At 38.8% G+C, this 18,691-nt stretch overlaps 1 protein-coding gene across 1 annotated transcript in view; it reads right to left on the reverse strand.

Moving 5' to 3' along the window:
- The window catches only part of LOC147137711 (uncharacterized), a 43,811-nt gene that overhangs the window by 18,046 nt on the left and 7,074 nt on the right, over positions 1–18,691 (reverse strand). Inside the window, exons 2-4 of the mRNA XM_086049794.1 lie at positions 7,514–7,655; positions 3,369–4,699; positions 102–1,162 (exon numbers count right to left, since the gene is read on the reverse strand). Coding sequence (XP_085905920.1) covers positions 102–1,162; positions 3,369–4,699; positions 7,514–7,655 — 2,534 coding nt within the window. The remainder of the gene's footprint in view (positions 1–101; positions 1,163–3,368; positions 4,700–7,513; positions 7,656–18,691) is intronic.

Consider the following 18,691-nt stretch of genomic DNA (forward strand, 5'->3'; position numbering starts at 1 on the left):
CTAACAATTGACCTGTGTGAATCCTGTTAAAATCCACTTTTTATAGGAAGCCAATTTGCAGGGAACAGGAAACTTAAGGACTCTATCAAGAGTTCTTTTACCTTTCTTGGGACTTCCAGGGAGAGGCGGGATCTCGCTAGCAGCTCTTTCCACATGGGCTGCTGCTTGCTGGTCTGGGCACTTCTGGGCTTGTTTGTGTCTGTCTGAGTCAACTTGAGGAGAGGTGCCTTTTCTGTAGTTGTTTTCACTTGTTTTAGGTACGTCATTGTGTGACTTCTTAGTTGGAGATGAAACGGGCAGTCGGCTCTTTGATGATATGGAAGCATGTTTATCCGGAGAGGACTGTCCTATTTTAAGTTCCGCTTGCACTCCATTTACTAAATCAGTATGCTCAATAGCATCATCAATATCCTTTGGCTTTTCTTTCACACTATCTGACAACTGCCGGCATAATGCTTTGTTAGCAGATATGTCAGCTGAGTGAGTGTTTACTTCCTTTTCTTCATCAGAACTTGGTTTCTTGACACATTTGGGTGTCGACACTAAAGATTTCACAGATTCATTAGTGAGTCTTGGGTATTTCTGTAGTTTGGGAATGGCGGAAGAGCCATCAGCTTCTGTTGTTTTATCTGTTGATGCTCGTGATTTTATATCACCATCTGATATTTGCCTTTTGGGGATTTTAGACCTTGGGAGACCAGTGGTGAATTTGTCTTTTGACGGTGTTATTACAGACACTGTTTTCTCATTGCCTTGTTGCTTTAATGGCAGTAGATCACTTGATGTTGTAACTTTAATGTCCTCTGTGGAGACTTTTGCTTTTGTTGCCACATTTTTGGCCTTGCCTCCTGCTGCTGTTGCCGAGGGTCTTGCCATGCTTTCAATGGCATGCCGGTTTTCAGCTGCCACTTTAACTCCTGTTTTAGAGGCCGTTGCCGGGTTATTCCCATTGCCTCTTATTCCAGGTACCGCAGGCTGTAGTTTTGCTCTGTGCATATCAGAGGTTGCAAGGGTATCCTCAATTTCAGGTGTCTGAGAGACAGTATTTTGTTTAATTAAAAGTTCAGATGTGTTTCTGTCTTCAGTTTCATCATATGTTGTGAATGATGTAGTATCTGCATGTCTGTTTTCAGCGGAGTTGTGGTTTTGAAGCCGTAACAATCTGGAAAGAAAGACAGAAGAATACATGAGTATATACAAAAGGACATAAAAACAGGTTTCAAGTTTCATGGGAGCTTAGTGCCCACAATGGACACCTGAGTTCCCATAGAGACAAATATATTTGTCAATCTTTAGGAAGTTTTATATTCTATTGATTCTATATTGAAAATACTCTACTCCAGTGACCAAGGGAATTATATGCTTACAAAAACTGCAAAGCTTAAGCTGTTAAATGATGATGGCCTCACATCTGTCTGAATGATAACCTGGCACACCAGCTTGGAAGTCAGCACATGCCTTCCACCATTTTAAATGCTTTTGATTGACCTCAAATAAGGTTGAGCTGTTCTACTAGGCCTCTCCTGACATTGGACAACAGCCCCAAAGCATGGCATTGCCACCATCATCTTCACTGTAGGTTTAGTGTTTTTATGTTGATCAGCAATGTTGTCTTTGACCTGTTTCATCTTACGATAACAGGTACAGTATTCCCACATGCATTTCTAAGTATTTTTTTTTGTCTTTGTAAGATAAGGCATTTTTCTCAGCACAATTAATCAAATTTTAATCGTAGTCACTGTTTTGGCTGGGAGGTTGGTCGAAGTTGGTAGACGGAAACGCAAACGGAAGCCAGTTTAAAATGATAGGTGGACTGGCCTATAGGCGATTACTATTTGGTCAGATCGGACAAAAAGGCAGATAGACAAACGGCGGAAGGGTACCCCGGCTGCAGGCGGAATGCGATAAACAGACCGGGAAATTCTTGTAAATGCCCAGCTCTGTTAAATAATACAATAGCAATATTAATTCGGTTAACACTTAGTCAATTTTTGGGTACATTTTACTTTATTATTTAGCATTTATTCCAAAATAAAAATACTTTTATTTATAAATTTCATTTGCCACCGAAAATGTTTATATATTGTGATGTCAGGGTGAAGGGTCTTTGCAATAAAAATACATGTTTTCCCTAACATGATTAATAACTGTGATTAAAAATCGTGATTACAATATCGATCAGAATAATCGTGATTATCATTTTGTCCAAAACCTTGCAGCCCTAGTTACAGTGCTATGAAACAAAGAAAACTAGTGCTGACTTACTAAAAGCATTTAGTTTTTACAATGCTGCAGATGGGAAATTAATCCCCAAAAAAGATGTAAAAAATGGGGTCAATACATAGATTTTTTTTTACCCATCTCCACGATCACAATCACAGTCGTCTTAAGTCATCTGAGTAATAGAAATTTAGTTTTTGATGATGATAGGAACAATTTCTCATGTGCAAAACGTTTTTTCTTTATTGTTGCCGTGCTTTAGGAGCATATACTTGCATTTTTTAACATTTTGTTTTGCAATGCAGAATTGTGATATCATTGATAACCAAGATGACTGAGGTCACTATGACATTTTCATAACATTTCATTTCTACTCACAAAAGGTTCGATGCCTTTGCAAATATGTTGCTTTAAGTATTTGCTATACATTTGTACAGCCTCACTCATTTGGTGAAGTAAGTAATTGAAAATAAATACGGTATGTTTGTAAATAATACAATATTAATACTAATAATACAACTTAACTTGACCCATAGCACGTTTTAATATTTTTTTAAAAAAAGCAATATTAGATGCATTTTTGATTGAGGAACTCATTTTTTACATTGACTTAATTTTTTCAGACATTTAAAAAGAATATAAATCGAGTCAAACACAAACCTTGCAAAAGAATTGCCCTGCAGTGGCTTGCAACATATACATATCAGACACTCTTCAAGCAAACTTATGTTGGATCAGTGTAAATTCTTTACAATTATAATGCAACAAACTACAAAGTGTCCAGTAGTCACGGGTTGCCCAACAAGTTTTGTAATGACTAACTTACTCAGTTGGTGAAGATGCACCAAAGACACACATAGGAATATTAATGATTTATAGTCCAGTTGCAGAGTACAAAAGTTATGGCAAGGTAATTGCATCAGAGATATTTTAAGCGTTAAATGTTTTAAAACTGGCATCACTCTGTATAATTAGACAGTCACAATATAAATATTTCAGCACTTCAGTCACTGCGTGTTGTTCTCCTCTGATACAATAGCACATGGGAATCCTAAGATCAGGTTGCACTCACCGGCTTTCTTCCCCCCCCCCCCATTCAAAGGGACTTTTCAAACAGAAACCATAATAAAAAAAATGTCAATACTCACAGGCTCTTATTTGGCTGTTCAGAAGTCTTTGAACCGGAATCTTTGGCGTCTTCCTCTCCCACTTGTTTGTTCCTTTCCAAACTTCTCCCTGGACTACCGTGCACTTGCTGGGCCACAACCTTGGGCTTCGAAGGCAGTTTCACAGTCTTGCGTGTAACACACGTTTCTTTTGACGCTTGTTTCGTCTCAAGTGGGTGTTTCTTTGAGTCTGTGCCAGTGTTAGGCTCCTCCGGCTGCCGTAAAGTAATTTGCAAAACCCCGGCAGTTGGCGCCGAGGAAGACAACTCTGGCAAGCTGTAAGTGGTGCCTGTACTCCCCTGAGTAATTGACTCATCCTCAGGAAATACTGTGACAGGTATGGCCAGCACGGGAGGTGAAAGTGGTATGAAACCCTCCTCCTCCTCCTCCTCCTCCTTCATCCTATCCTCGCTCATGTCCTCCCTCCCAATTCTCTCCTCCTCTCCCAGGTGAGTATCTACTAATATGGCTTTGAAGATGTGAGTAGGAGATTCAACTTCCGGTGAATGGCTTTGTGCTAAATTCTCCCTGCCAATATCTGGACGACCCTCCTGAGTCGAGATGAGGTGAGTTGCGGGGAACTTAGAGCCCAATGTGATTCCCTTTAGGCTTGTGCTGTGGACATGCTCTCCAACTTTAACTGATGTTTTTGTTGTCGATAAGCTTATGGAGGTTAAGTTAGGTGACTTTGGAGGTGCAGCATTGTTGGGGAAGGGAATCTGACGTTTTGGCAGGCTGGATGGGGTATCGCTACCACCCACGGTCAAACTTTCTGCCTTCTTCACTGTGATATCCTCCAAATTCATCTGCAGCCTTTTGCTTACCTCCTCCACCACAGAGTCTGCAAATCCTACCTCTGAATTTGAATCAGAACAAAGTGGCAAAGTGGTGCTTTCAAAGTCCAGAGCAGTGGGGGTGACATTCCCCGAATTCCTTTGACTATTGGCAGTGCTCACCCTGCACAGAGGGAGCTCCCTCACACTGCTACAGCCACTGCTGTTGGAGTCTGCAAATGGAATATCTGCCCCATCAGTCAATAGAGAGACCACACTTGAGGCACTGGGGCTGGAGCTTTGGCTGAGGGCGTCTCCACTCTCCAGTTCAGCTTGGCGTTCGGTCTTGTCATCTTTTCGGGAGGGAGTAGGAGTCCTTGAGCCATCGTCCTGGGATGAATTTGGAGACAAGGGGGACACGGGTGAACTTGGACAACTCGCACTGGCTGTGTCTGAAGTCTCACTGCCTCGGCTCCGCCTCTTCTTGGGTTTGAAGAAGTGACTGAGACGATCCAACACACCTCTTTTCTCCTCGGAATTCTGACAAATGACAGACAAGATGCAGACACGAGATGAATGTCCAAGTGGTGACAGTAACAACACGCTCATGTTGTCTTTAAGATTCCTATGTGAATTACCTAAAAGCAAAAATTCAAGATGTACATAATTCAGAATTATGGGTTATTGAAATAAAATGTTCTGCTAATTTGAAAACACCTATATATTTTATACAACTGCATTTTTTAATTTACATTTAAGTAATATTATAACATCACTAAACAATTTAGCAGTAGTAGTAGTATTTGAATAGATATAGTATGACGACTTCATATTCTTTGTTATTTTAAATACACTTTCTCAAAACAAAAAAGAAAAAATGAAGCATCTCAACGTCCAAAGACAACAGCCAAGCTGAGATGAATAATTAACTTAGAGGATATAAATATGAAACTGGACACAAAGCTCAAGGGTTATCATCTGACCAACACAGGAAGGAAACAATCCTAATAAAATAAACTCCAATTCCAATGCTAGGGCTAGACGAGGTGTTCTCACATTAAAAAACATATGAATGATTCTGTTATATTTTGATCATACTTAGAAGTATTTTCAATACATTTCTTTCGCTCTCTAGTCACGGGGAGCAAAATATTCGAGCCTCTCAGTTAAAGTGCAATTCTACAACTCAAACCGAAAGTACTTCAGTAATACAATTTCTGTTGTAATGTAATATCTTTAATTATGAAATCCCAACTAAACATGACTGAGTAATGATATATAGAGTGTATGTTTAGTTTATGCACCTTTTTATTTTAGAGCATTGTTAGAGGCAGTAATAACCACACTTTTGACTGTGATCCATATTATTCACACCCCAATGAGGACAGCGTAAGAAAAACAAGTTACATACCATTTGAGTAGCTGGAATAGTTGCTTGCCGATTAAGGTGGAAAGAATTCAAACAGCACAGAAAATCTCCTTTATAATAATCCCCCAAACAGCTGTCATAGTAAGCAACTCATTATGTAGTTACTGTAGTCCTGCCTCATGCGAGTGACAACAAAGAGCACTGGTGGCTTGTGGCTCTGTGAGCAGAGTGTCAGTCTTGAGGGCACGGCCACTTAGCATTTGCAGCAACAGTAGCAAAGTACTGAAGAAAATGACAGATCATATGGCAAATATGCAATTTACTGTATGGTCAAATTAAAAGGGCGTGGAAAAGCGGGAAACCCCACCCTTCCTCAGCCTGAAGGGACAGCACTATATATCTGTTTTCTGCTTTCTTTTGTTCCACAACAACAATCTAAGTTGATCTTGCTCTTTAAACGGTGAATAATTTCAAACACAAACCGCTCAGTATGTGCCACAATTGTTTTGACATTTCTGTAGTAAGAACACAAAACACAAAACCACATCTCCAAATGTTACAACTATTTGATTAAACAAACAGCCGCTCATGCTGGGATTTCCAGTTCATGTTTAAACAGAATAAAAAGACACCTACAGTATGGAGCCTCTATTAGATCTTGAATTTCTTTTTTTACCCACACAGTATCACATTTACACCGCCCACTCTACTATTCTGTACCTCCAACTTGTTTCTGCCACTCAGTCAATCCCGCACGGAGAACCTTCAAGTTGCTTCCTCTGTTCAGTGAGTATTTGAGCTTCCGACTACTTGTTGTCCCCTCTGCAAAATTTTTAACTGCTAAAGCCTCCACTCGTTTTGATTCATAAGCATTGGTCAACTTAAGATAGGTGGAGTTTGCATGCCATAACTGGGAGCTTTATGCCCAACTTCCTTAAACTCATATCAGCAAAGCACGCACACACTCCCACTCACACACAAACTCAAAGAGCAAACTGAAAGTACTGTAATTCAAAGTTCAAAGTAAATCTTGATCTGAATTAAATGTTGAAACTGTAAAAATGGGCATTCTTAAGCAACAGCAACGCAGAGGTGGGACAAGGTGGGCAAGCAGGTTTGTCAGGCCCAGGTAGTTAAATAGCCCAGGGACAATGACATCCCACAGGATAATGCTCGTCTTGTCTTGCACTGGATATTATGGTTGTTTGGTGATCTGACATGTTAGCTTGCGACCCCTGCCGGCAGAAATGATTTAAGACTGTCTAAACCTGACACGAATCAGGATTAAAAAAATATGTGGGGACAAATAATAGTAACCAATTTGACAGCTATTACTCTGTATCATTACACAGAACTACGTTATAGACCAACAGTATGCAGTAACAACTCTCTAATTTGATTCAGCAGATAGATACGGATTTTATTTTCTGCAAAGTTCAACAAAATGCAAAGGAAAACTTGTAACATTTCCTGGTCAGGTGCACATGAATCAAAAGAGGTAACAGTCATGCAATCAATTCTACATTATAAAACTGATCACTAGCCACCTTTTCTTGATGGTGCAATTATTCTAATCGGGGTCACGGCAGATGGGCGGGGTTGAACTGGACTGAGGTTCTCTAATGTCCACAAGTGGTTGATCAAAATATTAGAAACAACAGTGTAATGCAGTCCAACTGAACTCTAACCTAAAAGTGTTCTGTAAAATTCGAAGTTTAACTTCTCAAGATGTTTATATCATCTGCATTTTATCACTAGACTACTACTGGTTTCACCACATTGGCTGCATTTTAAATTAGAATAAGTAAATTGGTAAATTAGGATAACGTTTACCACTTCTAAATATGTATCAATATCAAACTCAGAAACCAAACTTTAAACAGTACAATGCAAATTACAGCAGGTATCAGGACAGGAATAGGATGTGCACAATTTTTGAATTCAAGAACACCATACTGATTTTGTGTTCATGTATTAATACTGACCTTGAAGTGCTTGGATGGTGAATTTGAACTTCCTTTCTGAGTCATGTTGAAGAAGATCATGGACTTGGAGTCAGAATGAAGGTCCCAGTCCGATTCAGTCTGGAATGAGCACGCTGTCGAAACACTCATCTGGTCGTAGCTCCTGGTAAAAGGAGGTGGGAAACAGAAAAGGGAGTGGGGGGCAAGAGGATATGAGGTCATTAGCTTTTTTTCCCTCTCACTGTTCAGTGGGTCTTTTCAAAAGATTTCACTCAGGCTTTGCTCCTATGTGCCACTGAAAAACAGATTCGTGTTTCCACGACAAAAGTTTGTGTTCCGTTTTGTTAACATTTAATTGTTTTAACTCCAGTGGCATGGTGCTTTTTGCCTTTGAGGTGAGTTTAAATGAAAAAAAAGAAAGAAAGAAAACTAAACAGAGGACACAATATGACACTTGGCAGGTAACGTTCGTTCAAAGTAGGGTACCATGTCCGCCGAGCAATTAGAGGGTGTTTGCGAATTTTGGCTTATGTGTGAGGCATGAGGAGCGTTTAGTGCTGCTGCAGTCAGATACTGTTTTACCACAAAGTATGGACAGAAATATGCACCCTGACCCAATGAAATGCAAAGATTTGCTTGATTTGCATGGGAGTAATACATAGTGCTGAATGAAAACAAATAAAACATACTATTTCGTTCAAGCACTTGCACCATCGACATTCATTTTGGGTTAAGCCTGCTTGGAATTTTTGAGACAAGATGAGCATGAAAATAAAGGAACCCTTTATCAGAGCTATAAGACAAGAGTTGGCAACATGGTGTTTTCTCCACAAGGGGGCAGAGGCAGATTGTTTTTCACTGACCATGAGCAGTTTACTTATTGATTGTGGCTTTTTAGTCTCCAACATTTGAAGTGCCAGGGTTGACAGCTGTCCTGAAGACAAGCTTACAGTCACCAACACTTAATATGCAAAACAAAAAACAAAAAACGGTCAATTAGGTTTCTGCCTTGTTTTGTTCACTGTAGGAGAAGAGGAGATATTACATAGTTACATTCTTTGCAGGGTTGAGCTGCTGAGTGACCTGAGCTCACCTCATCCGTTTGACTCTTGAAACGGACTACAAATTTTGGTCAACTGCAGGCTCTTTTTTTGTTCAAGCATATGTGTGGCCCAGTGCACAAAGCAAGTTGAATAAAGACATTATTCGATGAGTTTGTTGCGGATGCACTTGCGAACCCAGACCGCATCCCCATCAAACTTGTTTTAGATCAAGCAAAATCTAGAGTTTGAGCCAGCCGTCTCTTATTTAATTTGCGACTTTTAATTGCAATTCACTAGAAAAACATGGATGTGCTCTTCTGTGTCGCAATAAGTCATGTATTTATTTAGCACAGGTGTTGAATTTTGTATTTTTACCGAAAAGCACAAAAGGTGTATGAACCCTGATTCAACCATACTGATGGTCAACCATTTAAGAAGCTGCCTGATCTTGATCATTATTACATTAAGGCACTGCAGCCTAATTAACAACTCCGAACTAGTCTGTAAATATCAAAAACAAGAGCACATGGTGGAATCAGCCATCGACAGGTCTTGATCAATTTAAAACTGAGGGGAAGAGTCATGGATTACATAACCTTTGACACTGCTGGATTAACTCAAGTCTGTATTTCCCAAGAGTTAGTATGATTTGTGCGATCCAACATTTGGTTAATCTAAAAGTAAAACTAGAGTCTACAGTATGTGTCCCCATTGAAAAGCAACCCCTGATCTTGTTTCAACACATTTGGGTGAAATCTAGCTTTCTGTCAACACCAGCACAAACCAGCCCCAACTTGTCTGAACTTTGTCATTGCACAGCAGACAAAAGCTCTGCTTTTTAGAACACAATACTTGAAAACTTCACTTGTAATGTCCACTGAAATGGCATCGATGCACAAAGGTACCTTTTACTATCTCTGAAATATTCAGGGGTAAATGCTTTTCATAGGACAAAGGACTAAAGTGAACAACAGCAAGTGAGAAAAGGAATGGAGGACACAGGGCATGGGCCAGGTCAGTGTTGAAAAGCTACTTCTTTGAAGCCCCCCAGTAATGTACTGGGTGCATGACATCATGCTGCAAACGTTGCATGAATGGAAGGGCCAACTACAAAAGATTCTTTACTGCTGCTACGTCTTCTCCAGAACTATTTCATTAGTACATGAGACAAATGTTTTAACAATTAACTGTGGGATAACTTCTTTTGAATACTGCAATTGCCCCTGGATAATATGCAATAAAAAGAAAAAAAGGAAATCTTAAGGCATGCTCAGGGAGGGCAGGGAGGGCAGAATCACATAACGTCACGTTTGCTGCACAAGTAAAATGGTGTATTACGGCACAATACTTTCACAATATCAGGAACTTCACACCACCACACCATTCTGCACATTAAATGTTTCCTTTGATTATGATGTCTGTAAGATAGTGAGTAGCCAAAATCAAAATCACGATTACATTTAGATTAATTGCCCAGCCCTAATAAGCACACACACACACATGGCCTAATCAGTTGTTTTAACAAGTCAGCAAATTTTAACTACCATACTTTCATTGAGGATTGTTTTTCTTGCAATACTTGAGGATTTTGACTTTACGTAAAACTCTGTGTATTCACTGGACTGACTTAACTACTGCAATGTAGCACAACCAACCAAAGACTAAACAGCTGTCAACAGCTTCTCATCTTACCATTATAAACAGGCAATGTGAACAAACGGTCTTTGAGAGCCATAAACACACAGGTCTAACAGTAAAAATAGATCCTCTGCATACATTTGAGCAAGGTAGTGAAAAGGAATTGCATAATCTCTCTGAAGGATATACAATTGTCAGAAAATAAAGAAAAATACAATCTCGAAGAGTACATTGTAGATGAACTTTCAATTGCTGCTGTGGATAATTTGTTGTTACAGTCAGTCAGTCTGTATGATCTCAGGTCAACAAGGAAATGACCATTAGTGGGGTTTTTTTTTTTAAAGAAAAAACGAAGCAATGCAAAACTTGGAATCTTTCCTCTTGCCACTTGCATGTTGACACTAAAGTTAGAGTTCAGACAATTAGCAAACTTTGTCTAATTGCTAAATAATTTATATGACTTCCTGGATTGCTTCTGATAAGAGAAAAACAGGCACCAATATGTCTGATAACACGCGGCCTCAATGTTTGTTTAGAAAGAGCAACTGTGTTTGGGAGTGCTTGGAAAATGACAGTTTGCCAGATGTTGGGTGTGTCCGAACCACTCTACAGGCTGCAGCCACTTCACTTCCCATGGAAGGTGGAACTAATAACCAGCAGGAGAGTGGAAACTGAACCAAAGTTTTTATAAAGACAACTGTAACATTCAAAGCATGTATACACTGTACTGTATACCACTTGCAGGTGACATACAATGAGCTACTAAGCAGAATGGTGGGTAATATTGTAGACTGCATTTGTTCATTTTCCTTGACTTCTTCTATACCACTTATGCCATATAAGAACTTTTGAGTTTATATTTATTTCATAGCCTCCATTCTTTGGCCACTATGAATGTACAATGGGGGCTCGCTCTTCCTTTTGATATGTTTTGGCAATGGGTAAATTAGAAATTTGCTCCTACATGTGGTTACTAAAATACATGAGCAATGGCTATGACATGAACATAATGTCGTACCATGAATATCATCTGGCAAAATGACACTATACCATAATAACTACAATTTTTTCATGTATAGGTATATATAATTAGTTGAAATTCCCCATCCCTAATATGTGTGTGTGTATATATATATATATATATATATACATATATACATATATACATATATACATACATACATACATACATACACACATACATACATACACACACATATATATATATATATATATATATATATATATATATATATATATATATATATACATACACATACATATATATACACATACATATATATATATATATATATATATATATATATACATACATATATATATATATACATACAGGTCTGAGTCAGTAATTACACCAAGATTTCTGGCTTGATATATAGCAGTCAATGACATTTAGTTAAGGTGAGCGCTGATCTTGGACCTTTCATATTTGGGCCAAAACCAATCACTTCTGTCTTTTCTGGATTGAGCCGAAGAAAATGTGTGTCCATCCACTCATTAATTTGCTAAATAAACTTAATGAAAGTAAGGGACTATAGTAATGTGATGATGCTGAAATGTAAAGTTGAATATTAAATTGAAGTGGTCCAAGAATGGACCCTTGTGGAACCCCACATGTGATCTTTGTTCACTCAGATTTATGATTACCAATTGAGACAAAGTAGTCCCCATCTTGCAAGTAAGATTTGAACCAATTTAACAGTGCCAGTAAGTAAATCCCAACTGAAATGCATTTAAAGAGATTGTTTTGCATCATAAAACTGAGAATCTGTTGAAAAACAAACCCTTTCAGCGATTTTTACCCAAAAATGGAAGCATCCAGATTAGGCTTTTTTACAAGTTTTTTTACTGCAGTTTTTAAGGTCTGGAGAAACCGCCCTGGTTTGAAGAGAATTATTCACTTTTATTAACACCTTTGCAAGAACAAGATGGCACAGGTGGGATTGTGATATTTCCGGAGAGGGAACCATTTACTTTTTGTCTTATCTGTAATATTTTGTCTGTAAAAAAGGCTGCAAAGTCATTGCATGACTTGACTTGTTGGACAGCAACACGGGATTGATGTTCTGGGGTTTGTCAGTCTGTCTACAACAGAAAACAATGTATGGGCATTATTACTGTTTCTATTGATAACCTCTGAGAACAATGATTGTCTTGCATTTTTTTTAGCTTTAACTAGCCATGGCATTACTCCATGGTGACTTTTTCCTGACTGACAAAACCTTGGTCTTAGTTGGGGCATTGGAATCCATTGGAGCCAAAACTTCATAACTGAAAGCAATTACAAGGTCATCAACGGAAGCTGAGAGCAGGCTTGGTGATGGTGTAAAAGTCTTGTGTTTTTGACACCCTGGTAAAGGTTACTTAACCTGACTCATTATAATCTATATCAATTTATTCATTTGCATCTTCATACTCAATTTAGTGATTGCTGACACTTTGTTTTATAAAGGTCCTTTGTGAGAAGCAAATGAATTATGTTGAAATATTTGATGACATTGGATACTCTTTCTAAAGCTCTTCTCAATTGAACTCTAACATTCTGACATTCCTTTAACAATAAGACCTTTCTTCTGTTACTAAAAACGTTCGGGCCTAATCCCAGTTGGACTGTGTAAAAACAGTCCTCTTTTTACAGGGCGGGAGTTATCTTTGCCTGAGAGCTTTGTCGTTCTGCGTGTGAGAATATGTGCACACCTTCAACTTCACGAAGAGCATGTGTTATTTTGAGGGGCTGTTTAGATGCCTGCCGTACACCTTTAAGTGGCTGTGTTATAGAGGCCATGGTTAAAGGACTGTTCCCTATAATCTTAAACCTATAAAAGTTTTTGTGAATTCTGCAATACGGAATATTAAAAAATATTATTTGAATGTTTTCATAACCATCCCAAAAGCCAAATATATTTTGAAAACACACAAACCCAAAGGTTCTCATCACTCCAAGCCAAGAATCCAACAGACAACTGCTTTCACCTTTATGACGTAACACAAATCCCAGCCCATCTGCTTCAAGTGAAAACAAATACATTTGGTATTTTCTGATCCTGTTGCACAGTTCACTATGCTCTACATTAGAATGATTCAATCTTCCGGAACATCTGCACCGGATGCTTGCATGACATAAAACATCCACATGCCAAACTAACCTAACCTAAAGATAATCTGTTCTACCCAAGAGTTGGGGTGAAAACTGTCACGGCATTAGGGTCAGAATAACCCAACCGAAAACAATAGCATGAACAGCGCACATTTTGTTTCAGGTTAGAAACAATCACACTAATCAACTCATCTGGGCCAAACATGTAATGTCACATTTCACAAGCTGCTCCCTGGAGCAGTATCATCCGTCACAAGTAAGGCTATCGTTTGCTCTCAATCAGCCCTATCTTTTCAAACACATTCTGATTGCATGCAAGTGCAAACAAATTCATAAAGAAGGCCCCAAAATGTGTGAATACAGAAGCAGTTTGTGCAAAAAAAATGATAACTGAAGTTATTCCAACAGGGGATTTCCTGTTTACAATAAAGTGCAAGCACAGCAAATCATAGCTTTTCCAACTAACAATAAATCCAACCTACATCCTGCTGACCAGGTGAATTCCAGCAGAAAGAGAAAAGATACATCAAATGGAGGATGACCTATTCCCGTTTCCTAACTGAACATTTGACAACAAAGACAGCCATTTACGGTAAATGACCTAGTGATTGCTAGGGGTGGGAAAAATATCGATTCAGCAATGCATTGCAATGCTTCCCCTTGCAATTCCATATGAAGTCAGCAAATCCTCTGAATCGCGTTCACATGTAAGGACCTAAGGACGTAACTATCACTTCTGATTTAATTGAGAGTACAAAAACATCAAGTTTACATGCACTTTTATTTCTTCAATACAAACCTGTCATCATTGTTTGTTTGCAAATTAGTATTTTTAGATGTTTTGTTACATGACACGTTTACATGGCAAGGTTAAATAGTTAAAACGTCGAAATGTACTCCCATTTGTGCATTTTTACTTCTTAATAAATCAATATCAGAGCATTGAACTCGATATCTGATCGAATCACATCCTGAATAAAAATCAAAATCGAATTGAATTGGAACCTAAAGAATCGAAATCGAATCAAATCCTGAGATGCTTAACAATGCCCAGGCGTAGTAGTGAGTGCATTCATGTGTGACTCACATACCATTACATAATGATCCAAAGCATTCTCCTGTACCAAAGGTCATTATTTTATCATTATTATTTTGACCGTCTGTAATTTAACTTGCAAAAGTCTTATTTAAAGATTTAAAGATGCTTTGATGTGAACATCATTCTGATAGCTCTTTGTGTTCTTATGGTAGTAACTGTACGCATGCAGGAGAGATACACCAATCTTTTGCATGCATTGTACTAGGGCTGCTCGATTAAGCGATTTTGAACCGTAACTGAATTTTTCTGGAGAAGATGATTTTAAAAACGTTCAAATTGGCACGTTCGATTTCGTTATTTCTAAACCACCGTAGTTTCCTCTGCATTTCCGCTTCCTCCCACGAGCGCGCAGTCCAAAACAACGAAAACATCCATGGCTACCGGCGATTCTGCTATTTGCTCAGGCAAGTGAGCATTTGGTTATTAATCAGGCAAAAATAGATCTGTAGTGTAGTGTGTACAATACAACCCGTGAACAAGTAACTCAATGTCTGAAAGTCGTCCCTTTTTTTTCTCCTCTACAACGGACCTCTGGTCCAGCCTACGCATCCGTACTTAAAGCGGAAGTCAACGCAAACATATTTTTTTCAAGTATATGTTCTATGCAAGCTCACTAGTTGAAACAGGGCATTCTGATAAATATTGCGTTTGTGGAATAAGTGTTAATCCACTCGTTTTCAGACATCTGTGGGGGCGGCCATTTTGTCTTCTGTCGACTGAAAATGACATCACAACTGCTCACAACAACCAATCGCGGGTCAGATTCTGAAAACAGGTCAGCCGTGATGGTATATGTACTTTCTTCTTTCATTATTATTGGTTTAATTAAGAACAGATCTGAAATCTATTGTGTAAGTAAAATGCTGTTAATCCCAATGGATTGTTCTGTGCGTATTAAGTTAAATTGACTGGCATTTTGAGTTCAAAGAAAGAAAAATTAAGTTTAAATAAAAGACATTCAAAATACTTCATTTTTCATTCTTTTCTATTTTACAAAGAAATCGTAATCATAAAATCGGGTTTGAGAGAAAATAATCTGGATTTTCTTATTAGGCAACATCAAACAGCCCTACATTGTACCATGTGACACAACTTTAAGCACTGTTTTGGCACAGGGTCAAGGGCACAAGTGTATCTAGTAGTTAGCACATTTGTCACACAGTTCTGAGGTGCGGTGCGAAAGGCTTGCATGGGTCTTCTCTGGGTTGTATGGCTTCCTCACACATTATATAAAAGGATGAGTAATCTATATGGTCTGTAGATTTAAATGTTTTTTTTTTTTTGGGGTTGCCTAAAATCGGCTGGTTCCGGGTCAGGCAAACCCCTAATGAGAGCAAGTGGTACAAAACATGGATGGATGGAATACAGCGTACACACACACATGCACGGACACACTCCTGGGCACACGCATGAACACAGAGCTTCATGAGTTTGGCTGGTAGTTACTCTACTTTGCATAAACACTGTGAGGAGAAAATCCTGTTCTAACTCTGCTTCAACTGTACAAGATCATTCTTGGCACAGTTGTCAAATTTCTGACATACCAGAAAAACTAATCCAGATGGGAACTGCCCAATAACACTGGTGAAGAGCAAAAAACAAAGATAATACATAGTATATATATATAATCAATATTTACAACCATCTCTTAATAATAATAAATACGACACAATAAATCAACAAAATATAACATAGCATGTGCAACCAGTAGCAGAAAAATAGAAGATAAGAAAAGTCCATCACACGAAATGCTCTCATCTCTCCCCAGTGATATCTCTCTCTCTGACTCTTTCATTCGGTATTCGTGATCCAAACCAGAAATAACTGTTCACAAAATATTCTCGAAATAAATCATTTCACCAAGATTTAACAGAAAACCATAACCATAAAAGTGTATGCATACAAATAATTATACATACTGTACATAAAATACTCAAAGAAAAAAAAAGCAGATTTCTGTTGTCATGGCAACCAATAGAAGGTAATACCAGGGCCAGTGCATCTGCAAAGTTGTGAAGCGAAACTGTGTTGATATTTGACTTTAATTCAATCCTTCTTGAAACAAAGCATAAATTGGACATTTGTGTTGATAGTAATAATTCTGACACGCAGACAGTGCATTATGACGTCATATTTAGCAGACGTCTCCATCAAATGATGATATAGAGGAGATTATTATAGTTGTTCGGCCAGTTATTTACCTCCGGGTGGTAACAAGAGTTAAAAAGGAATTGGAAAGCTCTCTACTTCATAACGGTGTTTGCGGCATGGAGTTCTGCACACTGACGGCTGCATACAGCTGCGACCGCCCGCGGCGAGGTGGCTCATCAGGTAAGTTACCCCCAAAACATTTCTACCACCTCCCATTTTTCCTTTGTCATCTCCTCCCTACTTTGATGGAATTTCTTGTGGGAGGTGCTATTATGTAAACAAAGCGAGGACCTAGGAATAGACAAAAGAGGAATAAGTCGGTGCATAGTCCATCAATTTTTTTCGGAATTTGCCAGCATAACGGATGTTTTGAATACCTATGTGATGTTATATTTTGAACGTTCTGTCAGAGCTCGGCATTTTACTAAAATCCATCTGCGGCGTGGTTACCCTTCCGTCGTCCGTCATTCGCCTTTTTTTCCGGAAGGAAAAAATATATTACCCGTCTATAGGCCGGTCCGCCTCTAACGTTAAACGGCCGTCCGTCGGCGAGGCCTTTACAGAAACAACACCTGCACTGTCCAGTATACAGGCCTTTATTTCACAGTCATACTGGTTAAACTATGGACTAAAAAGTGAATTGATATTAAACCACTGAATCGTATCGCTCTCAATTAACCAACTATGTTCTTGAATCGAATCAGGCGCAACGAATCGTTAATAAACCGAATCGTTACGCTCCTAATAATAGCATTGCACTATGGTCAAGTAAAAATTGCACAATCAGTCTAGTGAGCGGACTCTGTACTGCACCACACACATCAGTTTCAAAACATACATACTGTAATCAATACTAGTGACGACCAGTTGATGTATTTTAAGGATCAGTAAAAGTAATTGCATAACAACCTATGTGAGAAAACACCCAATAATGAGCACTTCATAGGCAGTATAAATGAAGGGAAATGATTACAATAAATGGAGTGTAATAGTACTTTTAATTTGTCTCATTGTCTTTAAATGGTTTTCTGCGTGTTCATTTTGTTTTTTATTTGATTTTATAGGAGGAAAGTTCATTATTGAGTTCTTGACACATCACGATTTACTGCTATGTGTAGATGACCTGGTTGACAGCTACCCAAAATTGGGAGCCATTTTGCTCAAACTTGCAGGCAACACAGGAGTCATATACAGTACTGTACATATCATACATAGCTTAGTGAGAGCTCAGGTGTTTGAGTCTGCACCTGTGTATGAGAACAAACTGTTCCAGGATGGTAAATAAACAGCAGCTCAACTTAACCGAGCCAAACAGGCGGTTTTGAAAACACACCTCATATTATTTGCTGAGCACAATAATAATGAGAGCATGGGTGAACTAGTGACTGGTCTTTTCCTATTGAAAGGCTAACGGGTGCTAACGCAAGTTAACACTAGCCAGGTGTAGGCACGAAAACAAACGCTCAGTCCTTTAAGCCAAAAGGAAACTGAGACAGCAGAGCAATGCGGAGAACCTGATCTAACACATCGAGGTAACAGCAAAACCCCTCAAGTCAACTAATGGCGCAAGAATATGGAATAACAAAACATCCGTTTTTTCACAATGCAGCACAACCCCGTATACTCACGGTTTGGCACCCACCAATTTGCATACAGTGGTACCTCTACTTACGAACGGCTCTTCATACGAAATTTTCAAGTTACGAAACGCCTCAACAGGAAAATATTGCCTCGTTACGAAAGAAATGTCAAGATACGAAAGGTAACAAACACAGCATGGGCTGCTACTCGCAGCTCCAGAGGTTCCTGAACGCAACATACTCATAGCTGCTCTGCTTACCTAGCATCTTCCTGGCATCCCATTGGCTAAGAAGGACCTCTACCGTATGTGTCTATGTGTGTAGACAGGTATGTGTGTAGACAGGTATGTCTATGCAGCATACTCGTCATTCGCCCCTCGGGCCATGAGGTGTTCCGATAGTTTTAAGCGAATTAGAAACGAGGAAAAGGAAAAAAAGGAGAAAATCGGGTTTTTTTGTCCATACAAACAAAGCAAGAGATAATAGAAAGGATGTGTTTGGTTTATCTCGCCAAAGAATATGACTGTAATGTATCGACAGTCGCCACGTTATTAAATCAGTTCTTTACAA

The sequence above is a fragment of the Filicampus tigris genome, chromosome 13, assembly GCF_054856515.1.
Source record: "Filicampus tigris isolate MCC_2025a chromosome 13, RoL_Ftig_1.0, whole genome shotgun sequence".
NCBI lineage: Eukaryota > Metazoa > Chordata > Actinopteri > Syngnathiformes > Syngnathidae > Filicampus > Filicampus tigris.